The sequence below is a fragment of the Antedon mediterranea genome, chromosome 6 (assembly GCF_964355755.1).
Source record: "Antedon mediterranea chromosome 6, ecAntMedi1.1, whole genome shotgun sequence".
NCBI classification, from domain to species: Eukaryota; Metazoa; Echinodermata; class Crinoidea; order Comatulida; family Antedonidae; genus Antedon; species Antedon mediterranea.
The window spans coordinates 171,180-191,465 of record NC_092675.1 but is presented as its reverse complement, the minus strand read 5'-3'; the positions used below and the strand labels follow the sequence as shown (position 1 = coordinate 191,465).

At 32.3% G+C, this 20,286-nt stretch overlaps 3 protein-coding genes across 4 annotated transcripts; 2 read left to right on the top strand and 1 right to left on the bottom strand.

Annotated features, from left to right (window-relative positions):
• Positions 1–3,023: 3,023 nt before the first annotated feature.
• Positions 3,024–10,763, top strand: LOC140051068 (spermatogenesis-associated protein 6-like). 2 transcript variants are annotated; one of them, XM_072096157.1, is made up of 11 exons: positions 3,024–3,238; positions 3,744–3,881; positions 4,648–4,872; positions 5,769–5,923; positions 6,200–6,338; positions 6,429–6,540; positions 7,019–7,134; positions 7,418–7,484; positions 7,814–8,052; positions 8,439–8,551; positions 9,329–10,763. In XM_072096157.1, the coding sequence occupies exons 1-11, from the start codon at positions 3,191–3,193 to the stop codon at positions 9,462–9,464; spliced, it is 1,488 nt and encodes a 495-aa protein (XP_071952258.1). In that variant the 5' UTR covers positions 3,024–3,190; the 3' UTR covers positions 9,465–10,763. The 2 variants fall into 2 exon arrangements, with proteins under 2 accessions (XP_071952258.1, XP_071952259.1); XM_072096158.1 differs by having other exon boundaries at positions 8,439–8,579; positions 9,329–9,466.
• Positions 10,764–10,956: 193 nt separating this feature from the next.
• On the bottom strand, positions 10,957–18,807 carry LOC140051008 (cystinosin-like). The gene is made up of 9 exons (XM_072096065.1): positions 18,694–18,807; positions 15,418–15,694; positions 14,831–14,934; positions 14,141–14,281; positions 13,573–13,672; positions 13,277–13,396; positions 12,880–13,059; positions 12,362–12,479; positions 10,957–12,069 (listed from the first exon to the last, which is right to left on the bottom strand). Exons 2-9 carry the CDS (start codon positions 15,631–15,633, stop codon positions 11,870–11,872), a joined length of 1,179 nt encoding a protein of 392 aa, XP_071952166.1. The 5' UTR covers positions 15,634–15,694; positions 18,694–18,807; the 3' UTR covers positions 10,957–11,869.
• A 570-nt stretch (positions 18,808–19,377) lies between these two features.
• Positions 19,378–19,830, top strand: LOC140051746 (large ribosomal subunit protein mL55-like). Its single transcript, XM_072097044.1, has 2 exons — positions 19,378–19,569; positions 19,687–19,830. Exons 1-2 carry the CDS (start codon positions 19,378–19,380, stop codon positions 19,828–19,830), a joined length of 336 nt encoding a protein of 111 aa, XP_071953145.1.
• Positions 19,831–20,286: the final 456 nt, after the last annotated feature.

Sequence of the window (20,286 nt, the reverse complement as noted above, 5' to 3'; positions counted from 1 at the left end):
TGGAAATCTTACCAAGAGAAACGGTCTTATGCTAAAGAACTGATTAAAACTAAAATAACTGAAATGCGTGTGAATAAGTCTATTGAATTGGCAAACAAAGGTGGACGTAACTGTAGCGATTTTTGGAAACTGTTAAAAGGCAGTAATCGTAACCAGCCTGTTAGTTGTATCCAAAGACCAGATTCTAGTGAAATAGTCTCCGACGAAAAGGAAATGAACCAAATAGCCCTTGATTACTGGCAAACATTAGGAAAAACTAATTTGGCCGAAATTGATGAACGAACTAAACAAATTAATACCTTTATTAATAACATTAGAACCACAAAAAATGCCCACAACGACAATGATGAATTTCTCTCAGATGTTGAATTGAATTTAGATATTGTTGAAACCGCAATTTTAAGGTCAAAGAACAATAAATCACCTGGAATTGACACGATCACTAATGAAATTTAAAAAAATGGTGGTCAATGTTTGAATATGTCAATCCTTTCTTTATTTAATAGAATAATTGCTTTAGAAAAAGTTCCAAATGACTGGAATAAAAGTATTATTGTACCCGTTCATAAACAGGGGGACCGCAGGGATCTTAATAACTACAGGGGGATTTCCCTTACTCCATGTATCTCGAAAATATTTAACCGAATCATTTCAAACAATATTTCTGACTTTCTGGAAGATAAAAATGTGTTGTCAGAAGTACAGGGAGGGTTTAGACCTTCGCGACGATGTGAGGATCACATTTACCCTCAAAAGCATAGCTTCCTGTCGTCTGCTTGAAGGAAAAAAAACCTTCATGGCTTTCTTAGATTTTAAAAAAGCATTCGATACGGTTTGGAGGGAAGGAATGCTAATGGCAGCATGGAATATTGGGATTAGAGGTAGGCTATGGAAATTAATCGATAGTTTATATCACGATGTGCAAGGTAAAGTAAGATTTGGTAAAATAGACACTAAATTCTTTAATATTGATGGAGGAGTTAAACAGGGATGTGTTTTATCACCGACTTTGTTTTGTATTCTTATGCACGAGTTTACCAAATTACTCAAAAAACATGATCTAGGTGTTCGTATTTATAATGTATGCATGGGTAGCCTTTTTTGGGCAGACGACGTTGTACTTATGGCAAACAATGAAAATGATCTGAGTGAGATGCTCAATCTAGCATCTAAATTTGCAAAGTCATGGAAATTAAATTTTAATCATGAAAAGTCGAAGGTCCTTATTGTTGGACAGCGCATAAACAATAAGATGTGGAAATTGGGCGAACAATATATTTCTGAGGTTGAAACCTATAAATATCTTGGTACTTTCATCTCATCATTTTCACATCGACCAAATCATCAATAAAGGCAATAGAGTCATTGCTTATATTAAGTCAATTATAGACCGATTTGATAATTTTAGTAGAATTTTCTATGGTGACATTCTATGGAAAACAATTGCTCTTCCTACAATAAATTATGCTTGTTCAGTGTGGGTTAGCCAAAGCAGGAAAGATATTGATAAAATTGAGTCACTTCAATTACAAATGGCGCGGTACATCTTAAAAGCTAGTAGAAATACACCTAAAGAGGCCTTGTATGGGGATTTAGGGTGGGTTCCAATTAAAGTTATTCAAGATATATCTAGAGCCAAATTTATTAATTATGTAATGAACATGGATAAACACCGTTGGCCTAACTTTATGCTTAATACGTGTCTAAGTTCAACTACAAATGTAGAACCACGCTATAAACTGATTCCCAGTTTTGCTAAGACGTGTGCGTCTATTAATATGGACATTGACTCAATTTTCGAAACTTCCTACCTTGGCAATGACCCTGATAGTCATTGGGTTAAGAGATTTAAAGAGTTGATGCATGACACAAACATTGCATTTTGGAAAAGTGAAATGCTAAGAAAATCGTCACTTCAGACATACTCTCTTATTAAGTCTAATCCGTGCCTTGAAAAATATTTATTGGATTGTACAGACTTTCTAGGATCTAGCCTCAAATTCAAACTACGTTCTAACACCCTTCCTTTAGGTCACAGGAGTTGTAAGTGGCTTCCTGAATATGATGGTATCTGTAAAATGTGTAAGAATGGTTTAGAAGACATTCAACATTTTCTATTCACATGTAACCAACTCAATGGCATAAGGATTGAAGAATATACCAAATTAGAATATATGTTAATCGATATCAATCATTTAGATGTATGGGAAAATTTTATCTCTGGTGACCTGAACACCAAATTAAATCTTGTATTAGGTGGAACTGATAACTACTATCATTATATGTATGACGTCGAATCCATATCAAATATCTTTGATTGTTACTGTAAGCACTATGTTAAAAGAGCTTGGGAACACAGATGTATTGTTCTAGGCGAGTAATGTTCATATCAATCAAACTAAATGATTGATATCTATCTCACTAAATGATTGATATCTATCTCATTATAGTGTTAGGTCTACATTGTTGTTGCCCAATTCATTTTATATTGTACAGTTCCTACCTAGTATTCTATATGTTTATTTCTTGTAATTTTGTATTTTTAGGTGTCAGTTCAATGGTATTGTAGTTACTGTAGTTGAATTGTTTTGACATGTTGACCTACGTCGACTTTTTATTGTAATTGTTATTTTCTATATCATGTTTTTTTTTTTTTTGTGTATATTTCTCTTGGATGCACCTTCCATTTGGTCGAGTGCCACTGTTGTAAAAGTGTAATCTCCAAATAAATTATTATTATTATTAATAAGCCGAAATGAATTCCATACAACTTTGTTGACCATGACCATGGACCAGGAGGTATAAATATTTTATACCTCCATGGTCGGACCATCAAACCGTTTATTTTGTCTTTTTTGGCCTATATGTGAAATAATTATTTTTGGTTTTTTTATACAATATTCAAAACTTCAAAAAAGTTGTTGAACTGCCATAAAAACATGCTTTCTGTCCAATCATGCGTGCAATAAGTTGTTGATTGGTTAATTGGAATTTGGCGTCCATCGCGTCGAGACGCTTGTTGATTTTCGATAAAGTGTTTGTGTTTTCGCAGCGGCGAGAGTGCAAACAAGACGCCTAGGAAGTGGCTTATTTACCCGATCCAAATTCTGGAATGAACGACAGTTGGCCTACAGTGTGGCCTAGCATATTTTAGAGTTTAGCCTCAACTTAGTCAGATGCATTTACAGAAATGCCAAGAAAAGCTTTACGTCTGAGTGTTGATTTAAATGTTCATGCTGTAAGATTATTATTTATTTTCAATGACCTGCTGAAATAAAATTATTAAATTTAAAAAAATTTGTTTTTGCTCTATCATATCAATAATGCTAGGCCTCTATGGTAGTAGGGAATGATTTAAACGTCAACAATGATAATACACTTTTATATAGGCCTAGGATAAAGTACTTAATAAAGATGAGTAGACCTAGGCCTATAGTATCTATAACTTAGTATCTATCTCACTCAATCTGGCCTACCGAACTATTATTATAATTATTAATTATTTATTCCTAACCTGATGATCAGTGATGGAATAGGCCTATGTAATTTTTGTTTCAGCCTGGCCCTAGCTAAGCTGGTATGCATCTATTTGACGAACTAGCTACAGCCTACAGGCATTGTCTAAAATAGGATTTACAGGATGGTCGGCTGCCCTATCGTATACTCCTTTGGGAGGGAGAGCTGACACTGTTTGCTGCTGTAGCACTGAAATAAACCGCTGATTATTATTTTTTCTTCAACAGGTCACATGCCCTGGTTCTGTATTGTCAAGTCGTGAAGATGTATACCTTCAAGTTACCATGCTTGGCCAGCAGAGGCGCACATTGTGTCTTCCTCCTGTTTTCCCATTTCTTTTTCACCAAGTTTTGTCATTTGACAGGGTACAGTATGTTTGGTTTTCCCAGATGTTCCAACCTCCAACAGATTTGATGTGTTTTAAACTTATCACAAACTACCTTGTGCAATCGCACATAAATAAATAATAAATAAATTGTTTTTTTCAGTTAGAGGTGCATTGCACATTCTAGCAACTGATCTGATGTAATTATCTATTAAATACAGAAATTAACTAAAGTTGAGACCTGAGTAGACATGGTTTTGAACATTTTTTGTTATCAAACACCAACATTTTGAAAGATTTTGATAATATTTGGAAGATTGGATGAAACGGGAGGTTTGGAACATCTGTTGTCCTCTCTATACTCATAACTCCATGCTATACTCTTACAAGGGAAGAGTGAAATTACATTCTTCCCTGCTCTTACTGTACATTCTGCTGTCAATTACGGTACATAAAATGTTGGCATATTCCAAAATCTGTGTGGTGGCACAGATAAAGGACTAAGGCATGTAAGGTAGCTGCCACCCAGTCAAGATGGAATAAAGCCCATTTTGTAGAGTGTGTATATTTCATTTTTTCAAGTGGCAATGGACATTAAATATCAGTGCTCAAGCAATTGTTACAGTGAGTGGATGTGTACCTGAATGCCATTCATTATGTTGTCAAGTTAAAAAATATATATATGATTGAAGATGAACACACATAAAACAATTGCTCTTCATGGTTATTTGTTGTACTAATATTAAGGCTCTGAGGCCTACTCATTTAAATATGTCGTAAGTGTAGCATGCATTTTAAAATTTCAGACGTTCACAAACTGTATGGATCCAGCACACATGACCTATGTCTTAGAGGCAGAAACTGTGATAATTGAATTAATCCAACTTCCACCTGACTACTATTCAGAAGGTCAGCTTCTAGCCTACTATCGTACATCTGCCAGGGATTTCCTCTATCCTGAGAACACATTGACTCCTGCGTATGCTGATGCTGATCGTGAACTCCTATTGAAGAAAACAGTTTGGTTCAATGTAAGTAGGCTCAAGGCAATTTAACAACAGGACACTGAGCTTGCCTTGCCAAGATAGGAACTCGTAACAGTCCTTTGATCTTATGTTTGGCTGCGACAAATACCACATTTACTGTACTATGCACATATTCTCCGCGGCGCAGTGTCTGTTAAGATGCCACAGATAATCCCTTTGATCTCCTGAACTCAGCATTCTGTTGTTAGATTGCCTTGGTAAGATTGCTTTTAAAATAAATTAAATAATAATAGTTAGTACAGTAATAATATCCCTACCATTCCTTAATAATTTTAGGCCTATATCATTTGAATGCTCAATATTTTTTTATGGTATCTATTTTTAAAAGAAATTTTGTTTGTAAATTTATTGTATAAAACTTACATCCATTGTATACATAAATGGATTGCACACACATACTGTATAATCAATCTAGTATCTATTTTATGTACAGGGGATTTCATCCAAGCTTGAGTTCTCCTGTGTGACAACAGTGCGTGACTGTATACATACATGGAATGCACACACATACTGCATAATCAATCTAGTATCTATTTTATGTACAGGGGATTTCACCCAAGCTTGAGTTCTCCTGTGTGACAACAGTGCGTGACTGTATACATAAATGGAATGCACACACATACTGTATAATCAATCCAGTATCTATTTTATGTACAGGGGATTTCACCCAAGCTTGAGTTCTCCTGTGTGACAACAGTGCGTGACTGTATACATAAATGGAATGCACACACATACTGTATAATCAATCTAGTATCTATTTTATGTACAGGGGATTTCACCCAAGCTTGAGTTCTCCTGTGTGACAACAGTGCGTGACTGTATACATACATGGAATGCACACACATACTGTATAATCAATCCAGTATCTATTTTATGTACAGGGGATTTCACCCAAGCTTGAGTTCTCCTGTGTGACAACAGTGCGTGACTGTACGTCTGCAACATACCATGAGTTTAAATCATTATCAGTTCAAAACCCTGTAGAGAGAATTGTATCTGTAACACCTGCCAAAGCAAGAGGAAGGACCAAAAAGAGGTTAGTTTTTACACACATCCAAAAGCAAATTTAATTGCCAATTATAGATCAAAGAACTACAGTATTGATTCTTTGAAAAAAAAAAGATTGACTACAGTATGTTCATTAAATTTGGAAAAGCAACAAAAGGTGCCACTACAAATTAAAGCACACCTGAAGACTGGTATATGTAAAAATAATTGATTTGATATTCAACCGAAATTTATGTGTGTCTAATGACATTTTGTGTTAAAGAATTGTAAATTTGTCTAATGAAAACATTCTATTGTTTTTAAGAACCAAAAGTTATGAATTAGCAACATCATCTTCCCGTATGCGATCACCACAAAGACATTCAAGCAACAGTAAACGAAAACCAAAGACAATCAACAGTACTCCGCCACAAGATGGTAGACCTCCATTCTTTTATAAAAGAGTAAGTTTATCCTGATTTCTTCAATCAATTTGTCACTTCAAATGTATTCAAGCTTGTATTAATTATTCATACTGTATTTTGTTTTTACAGGTAGACACAAAAAACAGAGCAGTGTCTCCATCCAGAGCAAGGTCCTTGTCTCCACGGCGACCAGCCTCTGCTCCTTCTAAAAGTCTTCGGAAATCAAATGGCACAATTACACGTATGTCTGTTGATAACTGTCTTGTTTTTCACAATCCAATTATTAAATTTTAAATGAAAAGTGCTTTTGCAATGCTTATATGTTATTTTAAAATCAGTGTTAACATCAGTATATCTATAGTGTCTGATATAAGTGAATTTGTTAACCTGGAAAACTTTTAAAAGGTCTGTAAAGCTCTATTTCTACTATCAAAATGTGACAAAAAAAATGTGATGTTCCCATATTATGAATACTGTGATGTCTTATCACTACCATATTTTGACATATCACTACCATATGTAGACACATCACTACCATATGTAGACACATCAAACTTATTTTGTCAAACTAGGTTTAGTGTAGACAGAGATTAGGCCACAATTTCCTTATATTTCCTTCTTATTTTTAGTAGTTCTGAGGTGACTGTAAATGCTTTCAATTTATCCTCCATGATGTACTCTTTATATGATCGATCATGCAAATACTTTTTTCTTTATAGGATATGTATCTGAAAATGATTGCACAATTTGTAGAGTATATAAGCGTTACTATGGTCACCGTTACTGGGGACATCGGTACAACTACCATCCAAATAATGGAATCCGATATGATACGGTGAGAATGTACAAATGTCTTTATTCAATAAGTTTACAGAAATTCACACAACTATAATATTAAACCTTCTGTAAACTTTAGCTTATTGATATAGAACATACATCATGTAGAAAATGTATTATACCTGCAAAGCCATCTGTAAACTTTAGCTTATTGATATAGAACATGATGTAGAAAATATATTATACCTGAAAAGCCAGGCAAACTAAGCAAATACTCCCTCAGAACCCCATTAGTTCATAGACGACCATACTGTATGTGACTTTTGTAATTTTGTTTACAGTTTGAAGAAAATAGAAGGAAGGCTCTGGACCTTGTTAGCTTATCAACCATCAGTGATGACACTCAGGGTGAGGAGTAATAGATATAAAAATAAGAAACCTTGTAAAATAACTTACTTATGAAATTTTCTATTCAATCTATAACATAGCCCTCTACATTCCCAAAAGGGGATTTATATCCTGATGGGGCCCCTTATGCTTGTTTCTCACTAGGATGCAATGCAAGTATGTACAAGCAACATATTGACGCAAAGTGTTGTGTAAACATAACCCCTGTAAGTCACAAGTTTGAACCGACACCTTTTTCTACTTTGCATATGAGCAACACTGATGATTTAACTTCTTTCTAGTGGGAACCAAACTTTGCAGAAACTTAAACAAATAGTGTTTTGTTACAGAAATTCTTGAAGATATGAACCAGTTGAGACTCAGTAGTATAGTGAGGACATCACCTGGTGTAGATGTTGAGTATGGTCGACTGCCTTACTCTCCTCGCTCTCCTAGACGAGCTCGAACAAGGTCACTAAGTCCTACGTTAATGAAACCTACTCTACGTCAGAGATTAGGAGACTATTCATTGAACACTTCACACAACATTAGGAATAAAATTAGTAGAGCTTTGGAAAAAAATTTTGAGGTAAATTTATTTTTATTTGTCTTTGAAGTTCAGCTTGATGCAAACATTATTATTAATAATAATTAGCACTGCGCATTATTACCCCGGTCATTTTTTGGATCAAACACGTATGGAAACGTACTCTCATAATAATGCAGCTAGTAATCAGTGCAAAGTTGTGTCTTGATCTAACCTGCACCCATTTTATACACCTGAGTGGAGAGAGGCAAATGTAAGTAAAGTGTCTTGCCTAAGGATACAAGCTATGCGGTGAGAGTTGGATTCGAACAACGATCTCATGATCAGTAATCCAATATCTAACACACTGCGCCACATGCCCTCACTATCCAGTCATTAACATTCAGGAATTAAAGCATGTATTATATTTTTGTATTTTCTGTCTTCAGTCGGTGGATGTTGACGATATATCTTCAATAGCATCAGATGAAGCCCTTGTTGCTCTTAGGTCATCAGTATCCCCATTAAAACAAAGTGTTCTTGATAGGTCATTCAACAGGAGGTAAAATACACAGTTCTTAATCTTTCAGGTTTGTTTTTTCTGTTGCATTTAATTTATTTTAGTTTTATTTTTATTTCTCTAATATTTGTTTTACTTGTTATTTATGTTAATCTTATTTCAGTGTTTGTTTCTTTCAACTACTGCACATTGTAACTGTCACTAACAACTATTTGAAACATTAAACTATATTGTTTTTATTTAATTACCAGTTCATTGTTGTATATACTTAATACTTTCTGTACAGAATATTTCACTTATTTTGTAGTTAAAAATGTAAAGCTACAGTAACTACAGTAGTCTATTCTGAACTTTGAATCACTGAAGACAAACTCTGACCTTATATCATTATTTTATTGCATTGTACAGTATTTTATAATATTTTACTGTCTGAGTCTATATAAATGTTTTGAAACTAAAGTTTGAAATATAGAATAATAATGGCTTTCCTCACTTTATTTTATATTATATGAAAACCAGAAATTCTTCAAAATTCAGAATTGTTCCATAGATTCTTAAATTATTTCTTATTTAGATTTCCATAAAACCAGACATTTTGGGTGTCCAGATTTGGTAGTACATATTAAATTCATTGTAAAGCACTGTCTACACTATCAAACTAGTGTGATGTGCCCAAATATGGTAGTGATATTCCCAAACATGATAGTGATATGACATCATCATGTCCATCATATATGGGCAATCACATTTTTTTGTCATAAAGTTTGATAGTGTAGACAGAGCTTAACATGAATTTGTGAAAATTTGTTATCTTTGTAGTGTTTCATTTCATGTGGACAATGGAAGTTACTGGAGTCAAAATGGTCCTTATCTAACTGGCAGAAGCAACCGTCAGTTATTTGACGATACCTTAAGTAAGATTTATCGACGAACATACCGGAATTTGAAAGCTTGAGAATTGATTTTTAAAATCCAGTAACTATTATTAAGTATATATTATAGTAAACTGTGGTATTTATAATGTTTATGCATTTAATATAATTTAGAAAACTGTTGTATACAACAATGTTGTTATTGTGCTTGTGTGTATTAATATTGCATTGATGTATTATTTGCCAAGATATGCAGTTTTATCAAATTAAAACCAACTTTTAACAGGGTCCATACACTTTTTCAATTGTTATTACTTTCCATGAAATTGACTCTTTGTATTCTAGCCAAAATTGACAAGTTAAAATGCAATACAATTAATTGTATAAATGATGTCTATAAAAAATGTTTGGTTCGTCTTGTATTTTTCTTGCTGTAACTTCCCATGACTTGTCAAGAAAGTCAAATTTTACATAACTTTCTAGGCCTGGAAAATATTTTAGTAAATTCCAGGTTAATAGTTGTATTGAAGATGTTTTAATCTCAGGAATATTGGTGTACAAAACTGTGTCATCTGCAAAGGTTTTTGTCATTCTTCTTCTACTCATTTTAATGTTCATTTTAACATTTGTTAAAGTAACATTTATGAAACGCACATATCCACCAAATGATCCCCATTTAATCAATCAAATCAATCAATGACTGTTTGGGACATTGATTTGAGAGAATAAAGTTCTGTCTACACTGTCAAACTTGTTTTACAACAAAAGTGTGATGTGCCCAAATATGGTAGTGACATGCCCAAATATGGTGATGATATGACATCATCATGTCCATCACATTTTTGTGTCACAAACAATAGGGCATTATAGGATGAGATGGCTTGTTTTTGTTGTGAATTGTGTGCATATATAATACTCTACTGAAATACAGTAATATTGTAGCTTTCAATATGTGTTGAATAGTGTTTGATTTAAAATTGACACCCACTAGGGTCAACCTCTATTCAAGAGATAGATACTTTGATTGGTCATGATAGTGTCCACTGATTAGGGGTTTTATTGTATTCTTGTTTTATATTTTAAAGATTTAAATGTGTTTTTAAGTGTACAGTATATACTTTACTCACGTTTTACTGAGGTATTTTTGTTATTTATTACAGTAGCATATTATATGAATTTAATTATTGTGTAGTCTGGGTGAATTTCAGTATCAAAATATGTACTATTATAATAACATGTATTTTATTCTATTCTTTTTAATGATGAATAAATTAATGAAATGGAAAATGAACAATTATTGTCATAATTTTATCAAATGTTAAATTTAAAATACATATTGTACTCTTCATATAGTGTTTTATATTTAAAAATAACAGAATGTGTGTGTGATTTGTCATTTATGGCTGAATAAAATTTATATTTTGATTGGTTGAATTGCTTAGTTTTTTCTTTTCTATGCTCTGGTCTTTTGGAGTGTAAGAATAAAATCATATTGCACTTTTACATATAGTTTTTATCTTCAGATTTTAATACAACTGGTATGATATAAATCAAGACAATCTATTGTATAGCGCCATCTGAATTTATTGGTGGCTTGTTACAATATTATACATATTATTAATATAATCAAAAATATATGTTTACATCAATATAATAAAATGCTGTATAAATTGGTATATATATCTTGGAATTCGTATAATACTGTACAATGCATTGTAAAATTGTCAGCCTCTTATGTTTCACTTTATATACTTCTGTTGTACAAAGGCTTAATCGAAACTAAAAAATACTAACTAAATTTTTGTATGTAATTATATAATTTGCTTAAAGAAAAACAAAATTAAATTACTAATATTTTAAAATAAAAATTACAGCAAAACAATTTTGTGCCCATTACAATTTTTACAAATATACTTTTAATAGAAAGTAAATAATCTAAAAAAATGTTACTGTTTTAAAATTGTACAACATTATTCATAATAATTTTATGACATATACTGTACTTTAGAATAAACTCTCTTAACATCTATATGGCTGTGATTGAAGAGTTGTAAATACGATTTCTTTATTTTTATGTTTACTTGCCAAAAAACAATAGGTTTTGAAGTTTTATAGAGAAGATTTTGTACGTGAAAAAAGAATTAAAGCTATATTCTACCTCAAATCCTATGTTGATACCTAGGACTACAAAGCTGAATACCACATTCATTAGAATAAAACGTCCCGTGGCATTTATTGTTCGGGGTTTTTTTTAGTGGGGAGTTAAACTCATTTAGTCAAAGCGGGGCTTTTATTCAAACAAATAAATTATTTCTCAAATGATTCAGAACAGTGTACTAGGATTTGTACTCTATACTCTGTACCACTATTATGGTGGTGATTATACATTATTATACAGATTTAACATAATGCGAACATTAAGGTAGATATAAAATTATACAATTTTAAAAAACTATTGTTATATTAATTTAAAAATCTTTCCAAAAGATCACTTAAAAGATTCATATGAATCTGTCAAGCCATTGAGTAGTGGTTCTTTACTTCCTATCTCTGAATAACGTTCCTCAACTTTTGGGGAATTCCCTCGATACCATACGTAATGTTGTAGTATAAAGAGAATGTCAAATAAGATTGAAAAGAAACCAAGACCAAATTTTGTGGGGTCACCAAAAATCGAATTCCAATCATCTGAAAAAAAAAAATTGTAAATATGAAAGTGGGGTTTTTGCCATGGGTACAGTCTAGAATTGTCTTTATTAAGTGGCGTAACACAAGAGGACAAAGGGCCCTTGTTAATAGTACTCTTAAAGGGCCCTCCAATACTTTAATCTACATTATCTCAGCATTCATAGGTTCCTCCTAATAATCCGTGAACACTGTAGAACTTGTTACATTTGATCAACAACCTAATGTCCCCTTCAAATAAAATCAAATTACTTACTATTGTGCAATCTTATTCTTTGTAATTTTTCTAACTTACCATTATTATAGGCCAACAAAAACATCTGAACCAGGCTAAGTGATCCACCAGTGAAGTCAAGCAGAATATTGCCAATACTCCAACCATCTGTACTCTTTCGTTTATAGTTCATCCAGGCCTAGGAACAACCATTGTAAAAATATAAGTACAGATGACATATTTTAATTTAGAACATTCTGTTGCATAGATTAGTAAGATTTTCACCCACTATGTTTTGATCCTCATGCATAAGCCCACTCCAAAGTACAATGATCTTTTAATGTGAGGCAATATGGTTAATTTGCATTATTTGCAGGCACAATATAAAAATATAATATGTCTAATGTTAGGTGAACAAATGTACACATCTTTGATAGGCAATGTAAACATAGCATTCTTTACACAAGGTTGATTCAGGCTTAGCTATTTACCCAGTTTGTTTCATGGGTTAGGGTTAGCAGTTTTATTGCTAACTTAGGTGTGTAGTTACCACCTGACTCCCATAATTAATTAAAGCAGAACACATCCAATAGACTCACCTGTGGAATGTACTTAATAAGGGTTACACCCAGCTTGATGTAGGAGAAATAGTAGATATAGTCTAACCAGGAAATCAGGTTTTCTTTTGAGGCAATTGTGATGATGAGGGTGATGAATGAAAACAATCCCGCTAAAATCAACAAAGCTCGGCAGATATTTGAAACACGTTGATCACCTCTCTGATAAATTGTGAAAGTGAATAATTTTAGGTTAAAGTAAAAGCTTAAATAATTATTTTTAAATCAAAATGAAATCAGTATAACTTTATAATTTAATGACAAAAAATAATAATAAAAAAATAAATTGAAATTAAACAGTTCTAACCAAGTGTAAACTATGGAACACTTTGACAAACATAAACATTTATAGAAAAAACAATATTGTCAAACACCTTACCTCATAAATCAGACACTGGATAATTGTAACAGCAGTGATAAAAATTGCATGAAGAGTAAAACAGACATCATTTATAAGAACAGGGTTTATACCACGTGGGTGTTTCTCTTCATATTGTTCCTGAAAGAAAAGAAAAACATTAATAAAAATGCTACTAAATAGTTCTCATAAAAATAAGATAGAAATTAATTTAACCATGCAAAGAATACCCATGATGTAGTTACTGTATGTTGCTGGTACAGTAAACAAAAATCGTCTTAGTGACTCTACTCTAACTTTTAAAAACCTTTCTTTACCTGTATATGTGGAATCCAGAACATTCCAATATTGAAGATGCCATATGCACTAAAACCAATTAAATTGTAGGCTAAGAAATCAAAATTTAAACCTATAACACTGAAATGAAAAAAAAAGGATAAATTAAAAAAAATGAATTAATAACAAATAAATGAAAGCACTCAGAAACTGAGTGAAGTACTTAGGAAAATATATCAAGGAAAACTAACCTCGTAGAGAGAGGGCCTACTACTTAATATTTCAGCTCATGTTAAAAGAATACAGAGGGCGTGCTATTTAATATTTAAAGATACAGGTAAGTCAGATTTTAATAATCTTTTGTGACGTCACCAAAATCTTTTGTGACGTCACCAATATATAAATTTTCCTTAAAATCAATATGCATATTCTGTGAGTATTAACACCCAATCATTCAGGACAATAACTTAAAAATTGTGGACCTTATCGTGCAAACAAACAACAAAGTACTATACTTATGCCAAGTAATTAACTAAAAAAGGTAGCACTCAACCTAAGATGCCTCTTTACACCTGTCAACTCCCCAACCCATTTTAAAATGCTTCTTACCTTTTTCGATGAAAGTTCAAAATAACTTGTGGATAAAATGATATAGACCAGGCTACAAAATATATCCAACCTACAACAATGATTAAAACTGATAATGCTTCACTCACAATTACAGAAACCCGTAGAAAAGATGAATCCAACCTGTAAGAGAAATAAACATCAATATGTTATCAGTATATCCTTACTGGGTCACATAATCAAATAACGATGAGGCTATTGGCATGGTCAACTGTGGATGTAAATTAAAGGGCAAAGGACTGTGCCAATAGTCAATAGTTAATGTGGTGGATTGTGTGTCAAATTCATTGTTTTCTATTGGTACCATCAATCGGGCATTTAATGTCTTGCAAAGTCGACTGTGACAATTTTACCTGAGATAACAATATCTATTGTCTCAGATTTTACACCAGACAAAGGGTCAACCATGCCGCTAGAAAAATAATATCAACCATGCCGCTAGAAAAATAATATCAACCATGCCGATAGCCACTTCTTTCAATTAAATGGATTAAGATTCATTCACATGGTCACACTAACTGTTGCCTCAATTTCTCCATAATACTTTATTATTGTATTAAAAATGAATACTTATAAAAATGTTTAAATCTTTCAAACGTTCATTTAATATTCAATTATAGAATAAAAACATGCATACAGTACTAAAGGTTATGATCTTAAATGTACACATACCTTCCTAACACTTCTGAAGTTGAGTTTATTAAAATATCTGTTCTGCCAACTTTAAGTGACTGAACTTCTACGTAAACTTTACTAGTGTCATTCAGAATAACATCCTTTGAAAAAAAGATTTCATTAGAAAAAAAAATTAAAACATTTACCAAAACCCTATTAATAGTTAATCAATTAATACATGGAACTAACTTAAGCCGGGAATTATTAGACAAAGACACAAATATAAAGATACAATTACAATTTTTCAAAAGTTTTAATATTTTTCCAAACTATAATACACTATAGTAAATGGAAAACTGTTGCTAAAGATGGCTGGTGTACAATAAAGAAAGTCAATCAAGAATTTGCTCAAACATTCAGTGGCAGATACATGATTTTAAAATGTCATCATAATATATGTAGAATTAAGCTCTGTCTACGCTATCAAACAACTGTAGCTTGACAAAAAAAGTGTGATATGCCCAAATATGGTATATGACATCATTATGTTTATATATGATGGGCACATCACATTTTTTTGTCACATAAAGTTTGATAGTGTAGACTGAACTTAAACAAAATAATTTTCAAAATACAGTACCAACCTCATCTTCAACTGTAGCTATCTTAGGATGTGAACTCATCAATATAATGAGTACTGGCTCATCAAGTGCTACTTTACTTTGAAGACTGAATGATCCATTGTTTCCAACAACAATACTTAGATCAGTTGGCTGCACTGTTACATTTGAAGCTTCTTTTGCTTCAGATAACTTTATTATTGTCAAAATAAAAAATATTGTTTTATACATTTTTGCCATACTTTTACTGGTTTTAGTTTCATGTAGAGTATTTCTGCAATCTGAAGGCCTAATCAGTATTCTGGAAATAAAATAGATAAAATAAAATTGTATTAATCAAATTAATAATAACAATACTATACAGTATTTAAATAAATTGGGGGGTCAAATTTATCCTAAAAGAAACCCATTATTGTTACCAACCGGCCCTTACCCACTACCGCCGACAATCTCGGCCGCCAGATTAAAAAGCCGAATTGTATGGCACGCCACCGATGCTTGTATTGTATTGTGAGTAATTAAAATGTAATGCAGCGCATACGCACGTATTCTACATGTATACTAATTAATAAATTCATTAATTAACTTTTAATTATTGTTTTAATAAATGCTTTTTTTCTAAATTTTTCAGATTAATAAAGTAGTAGTTAGTGATATCAATCAATATCAATAGGCCTATATTTTACTATTCGATTTATTTTATATCTAAAGCTGGCTAACTTTAAAAAAATATTATTTGTGATACCCCTAAAGGTGTCAGATGAAATCGGTTTATCATATTAGTTACGTTTGATATCGGTCGCGTTTTATTTTGGTCGCGCTAATTTGTATATGGCAAATTAGATAAATTTTTAATGAAAACGCTCATTATGTTTTCAGTTAATTTTGAATATTAGAATTTCTAATAATAGGCCTATACTATTTGACATTATTTTTAACCTCAATCGTTATTTTTTAAGTACAGTAAATATAAATATTATCTCATTATTTATAAATAATTTGTGTTTTCATTTTATCTTACAGGTTTTAATGAAGTGTAATGTGTTCCTTTAGAAAATCGTTTTAAAAATGTTTTGTTTTTGTTTTATTGAATATTGTGCAAGTTTTTTAAAAGATTTGCATGCCACTCTTTAAAGTTTTGAAAATAATAAATAATAATGTAATAGTTAAACAAGTAGACGCGCCTATTGCGTATTTTTTAATCACAGTTAATTACGAAACTCGTTCTATACCAGCTTAGGGGTGGCTTAGGAGGTTTATGCAATAAAGGAAGATGATGCATGGATGATGATTTTTGCATTCGATATCCGCCACTTTGAAGTGAGCATGGTGGGATAATAATAAAATATGTAGATACTATGCCGTTATAAATCAATGTACTGGCCCTACAGTAGGACTATGATGTAAAATTAATGATAGATGTGAGAATAATGTATGGATAATAAGGTGGACACGATTCTCAAAGAGGTACTGATATTTAAACATTTAGATTTACGAACGGCGTATGAATGTGAGACACTAAGTTGCACTTACTTAATTATTTACATTAAATGATTATTATAAATGAAGAAATAAAAGATTTTTCAAATTAAAATCTATAGTATCGTCGACGTATATACGTAAATTATATATAAATCCTACTGTCAAATTATAGAAACAGTGCTCATATTCGGAACATGATCTCATAATCGCGTCGAGCATAGCTCATTGGATCGTTTCACAAAAACATGTGCAAGAAGCCTCCTATAGACGTTTCAAGCGTATGGTTATTACGGTAATAATAGACGTCATCTTTACCTGGCCATGGACAACGATCGTATGTGTTTTGTCCATGATTTGACACACTAACAAGTGCGTTTTTTTTTTTAAAAGGGGAAACCCCGTCAGCAAAATAACGTATTGTTACGAGAAACAGCTGCACGATCATAGAAGGCGCATCTCCAATATGGCTTATTCGGGGGGTTATTTCAGTAACTCGCATATAATGATCATTTTATTAAAAACTATTTTAAACATTAGAAATAAACTATACACGTGATGTGCCTCAACAATAATCATTATAAACTTAATATTATCCTTATTTCATTTACATACTATCGAATCTTTATGCAGTATTGCATTAATAATTTACGTACGGTATTGCCGAATCTTAATATCTCATTTACATACTATCGAATCTTTATACAGTATTGCATTAATAATTTACGTACGGTATTGCCGAATCTTTATATCTCATTTATATACTATCGAATCTTTATACAGTATTGCATTAATAATTTACGTACAGTATTGCCGAATCTTAATATCTCATTTACATACTATCGAATCTTTATACAGTATTGCATTAATAATTTACGTACGGTATTGCCGAATCTTTATATCTCATTTACATACTATCGAATCTTGATACAGTATTGCATTAATAATTTACGTACGGTATTGCCGAATCTTAATATCTCATTTACATACTATCGAATCTTTATACAGTATTGCATTAATAATTTACGTACGGTATTGCCGAATCTTAATATCTCATTTACATACTATCGAATCTTTATACAGTATTGCATTAATAATTTACGTACGGTATTGCCGAATCTTTATATCTCATTTACATACTATCGAATCTTTATACAGTATTGTATTAATAATTTACGTACGGTATTGCCGAATCTTAATATCTCATTTACATACTATCGAATCTTTACACAGTATTGCATTAATAATTTACGTACGGTATTGCCGAATCTTAATATCTCATTTACATACTATCGAATCTTTATACAGTATTGCATTAATAATTTACGTACGGTATTGCCGAATCTTTATTTCTCATTTACATACTATCGAATCTTTCTACAGTATTGCATTATATATCTAAGATTACAAAACGACAATCAAAGCGCACAGGGCGTTCCATACAGATTACCGTTATTGAACTAGCAGCCGCTTGCGTCGCTTTGGTTGGCGGCCGCTTCGACTGTAATTCCACGTCATCACTATTACACTATCATAACAGGCACTTTTGGCGCTCCATACAATATCGCGTTCTGTAACCGGCGGCCGAGGTTGTCGGCGGCCGAGATGGACCTAAGCCCCTACTACGGCGCCCCTACTCCTAGTAGTCTAGTAGATAGCTAGCTAGCCTATCTATGAATAGGCATGTTGTTATAATTGGCGTTGTTAGTCTCTATTTTTAACGTGGCACGGGATCCTCCATGGCACGATTCAAAATGTGTTCTATCCAAGTCCTAAATTACTATTTCCAATTTTATTTATTTTATCATCAAATAAACATACCTCTTTTATCAAATGAATTAAGTAGGCGCGAACATCCATATTGACACAAACACACGAGACTGACTGCGCATACTCCCCAGCAGTTAATCACCTGACTGATTAGTCACCTGACTCGTTGCAAAACAATACTGTGACACGCCGAAAATGACAAAATACAATCACTCTGAGTCTGACTGGGATCGGACTGGACGGGTCTAACAGAAAGTTTGTATTGTATAAGGCCTAGGCCTAGGTCTAGTAAACATATTTATATTATAGCATAATTCCTATAACTAGCTGGGCCTAGCTACTCAGTAAAGTGAGGACCTATCTAGGCCTAACTAATCTATATTTATTTTATAATATAATATTAATAAAAAGACTAGGCCTAGCTAAATTCTTTAAAAAAAAGAGTAATACTAACAAACTAGGCCTAGCATTCACTGGGAATCCCATTCACTCACTCCCCCGTGTATTCTAGCTAGGCTATGATATGAAATTTCTATTCTAGCCCAGGCCTAGCTAGATAAATAAAGATTAGCATACATCCATGTGTAACAAGCATAACTCGCCACACCAGGCCTCTCTTCTGTACTACCATCACGGTGTAGGCTCCTACTACGCCTAAATCCCTTTTTAGTTATGTTGATTCTTTGATAACTATTTATTAACTTTCAGTTAAATTTTCTTTTGAAATAGGATAAAATGTTCATCTTATGTCGATTCCTGCGACAGAGTAGTGCAGTATTTGCACAACAATGTCGAATGAACTCTCATAGATCAAGTATTGCCAAGACAAATCGTAATGTGTATGCTCGGATGTACCCAACTCTAATAGTTAACACAGATGGCTCTACATACCGAATTAAGTACCATGAACCAAAAAAAATATTAAAGGTGAGGGTTTAATAAAAATAATTAATAATATATTTAAAAAACAATTAAGAAATAAAATAATATATTTATGAATATACATAAAAGAACCAAAATAACTGTTTTCTCCTGATTTTACAGCTCCCAATGAATATTGACATGATGCATGCTGATGAGAGGAAAGCAAGGATGCAACAGTACCAACCAAAGGCAAAAAAGACTGTCGAAGAAGACATAGATGATGACTTCACTGAACAGAAATATAAGCATTTATGGAAGAAATGAAGTTTCACAGAAATTTAAATGAAATGATTGCTCATTCAGCAAGTTGTTTTTGCTAAATAGAACACTGAGACGACAGGAAATGAGACAGTGTGTAAAATTACTGCAATATTGTTTTAAAGTTTTATAAAAAACCAAATGAATGACAGCATGATTTTGCGTTTTTACAGTTTATATAATAATAAAATACAGTATAATGCATGCTTAGGGTTATGAATTACAGTATGAATATCATATATCAACAACATCAAATATACAAAAGAATGAAATGCTGGAGATATACTTCAGTGAGGTCATTTTATAAAACTGGTGCTCCAATAAAGTTTCTTAATTTGATTTCATGGACCTTTCATATGGCTTTTGACTTCTTAACATAACAAAGTTCCTTCAATATACTATAATTTTAATGTTGAGATAATAAATTATAAATAAATTAAATTACGTTTTTTTGGCCTACTT

Excerpts from the sequence above, each read along its gene's own strand:
- LOC140051068 (XM_072096157.1), top strand. The coding sequence starts at position 3,191 with ATGCCAAGAAAAGCTTTACGTCTGAGTGTTGATTTAAATGTTCATGCT. Across the intron at positions 6,339-6,428 it reads CTCCATTCTTTTATAAAAGA|GTAGACACAAAAAACAGAGC; the intron begins GTAAGTTTATCC and ends TTGTTTTTACAG. Across the intron at positions 8,053-8,438 it reads CTTTGGAAAAAAATTTTGAG|TCGGTGGATGTTGACGATAT; the intron begins GTAAATTTATTT and ends TTCTGTCTTCAG.
- LOC140051008 (XM_072096065.1), bottom strand. The coding sequence starts at position 15,633 with ATGGCAAAAATGTATAAAACAATATTTTTTATTTTGACAATAATAAAG. Across the intron at positions 13,060-13,276 it reads TCCAGTGTCTGATTTATGAG|AGAGGTGATCAACGTGTTTC; the intron begins GTAAGGTGTTTG and ends ACAATTTATCAG. Across the intron at positions 12,480-12,879 it reads TTATTAAGTACATTCCACAG|GCCTGGATGAACTATAAACG; the intron begins GTGAGTCTATTG and ends GGTTGTTCCTAG.
- LOC140051746 (XM_072097044.1), top strand. The coding sequence starts at position 19,378 with ATGTTCATCTTATGTCGATTCCTGCGACAGAGTAGTGCAGTATTTGCA. Across the intron at positions 19,570-19,686 it reads AACCAAAAAAAATATTAAAG|CTCCCAATGAATATTGACAT; the intron begins GTGAGGGTTTAA and ends CTGATTTTACAG.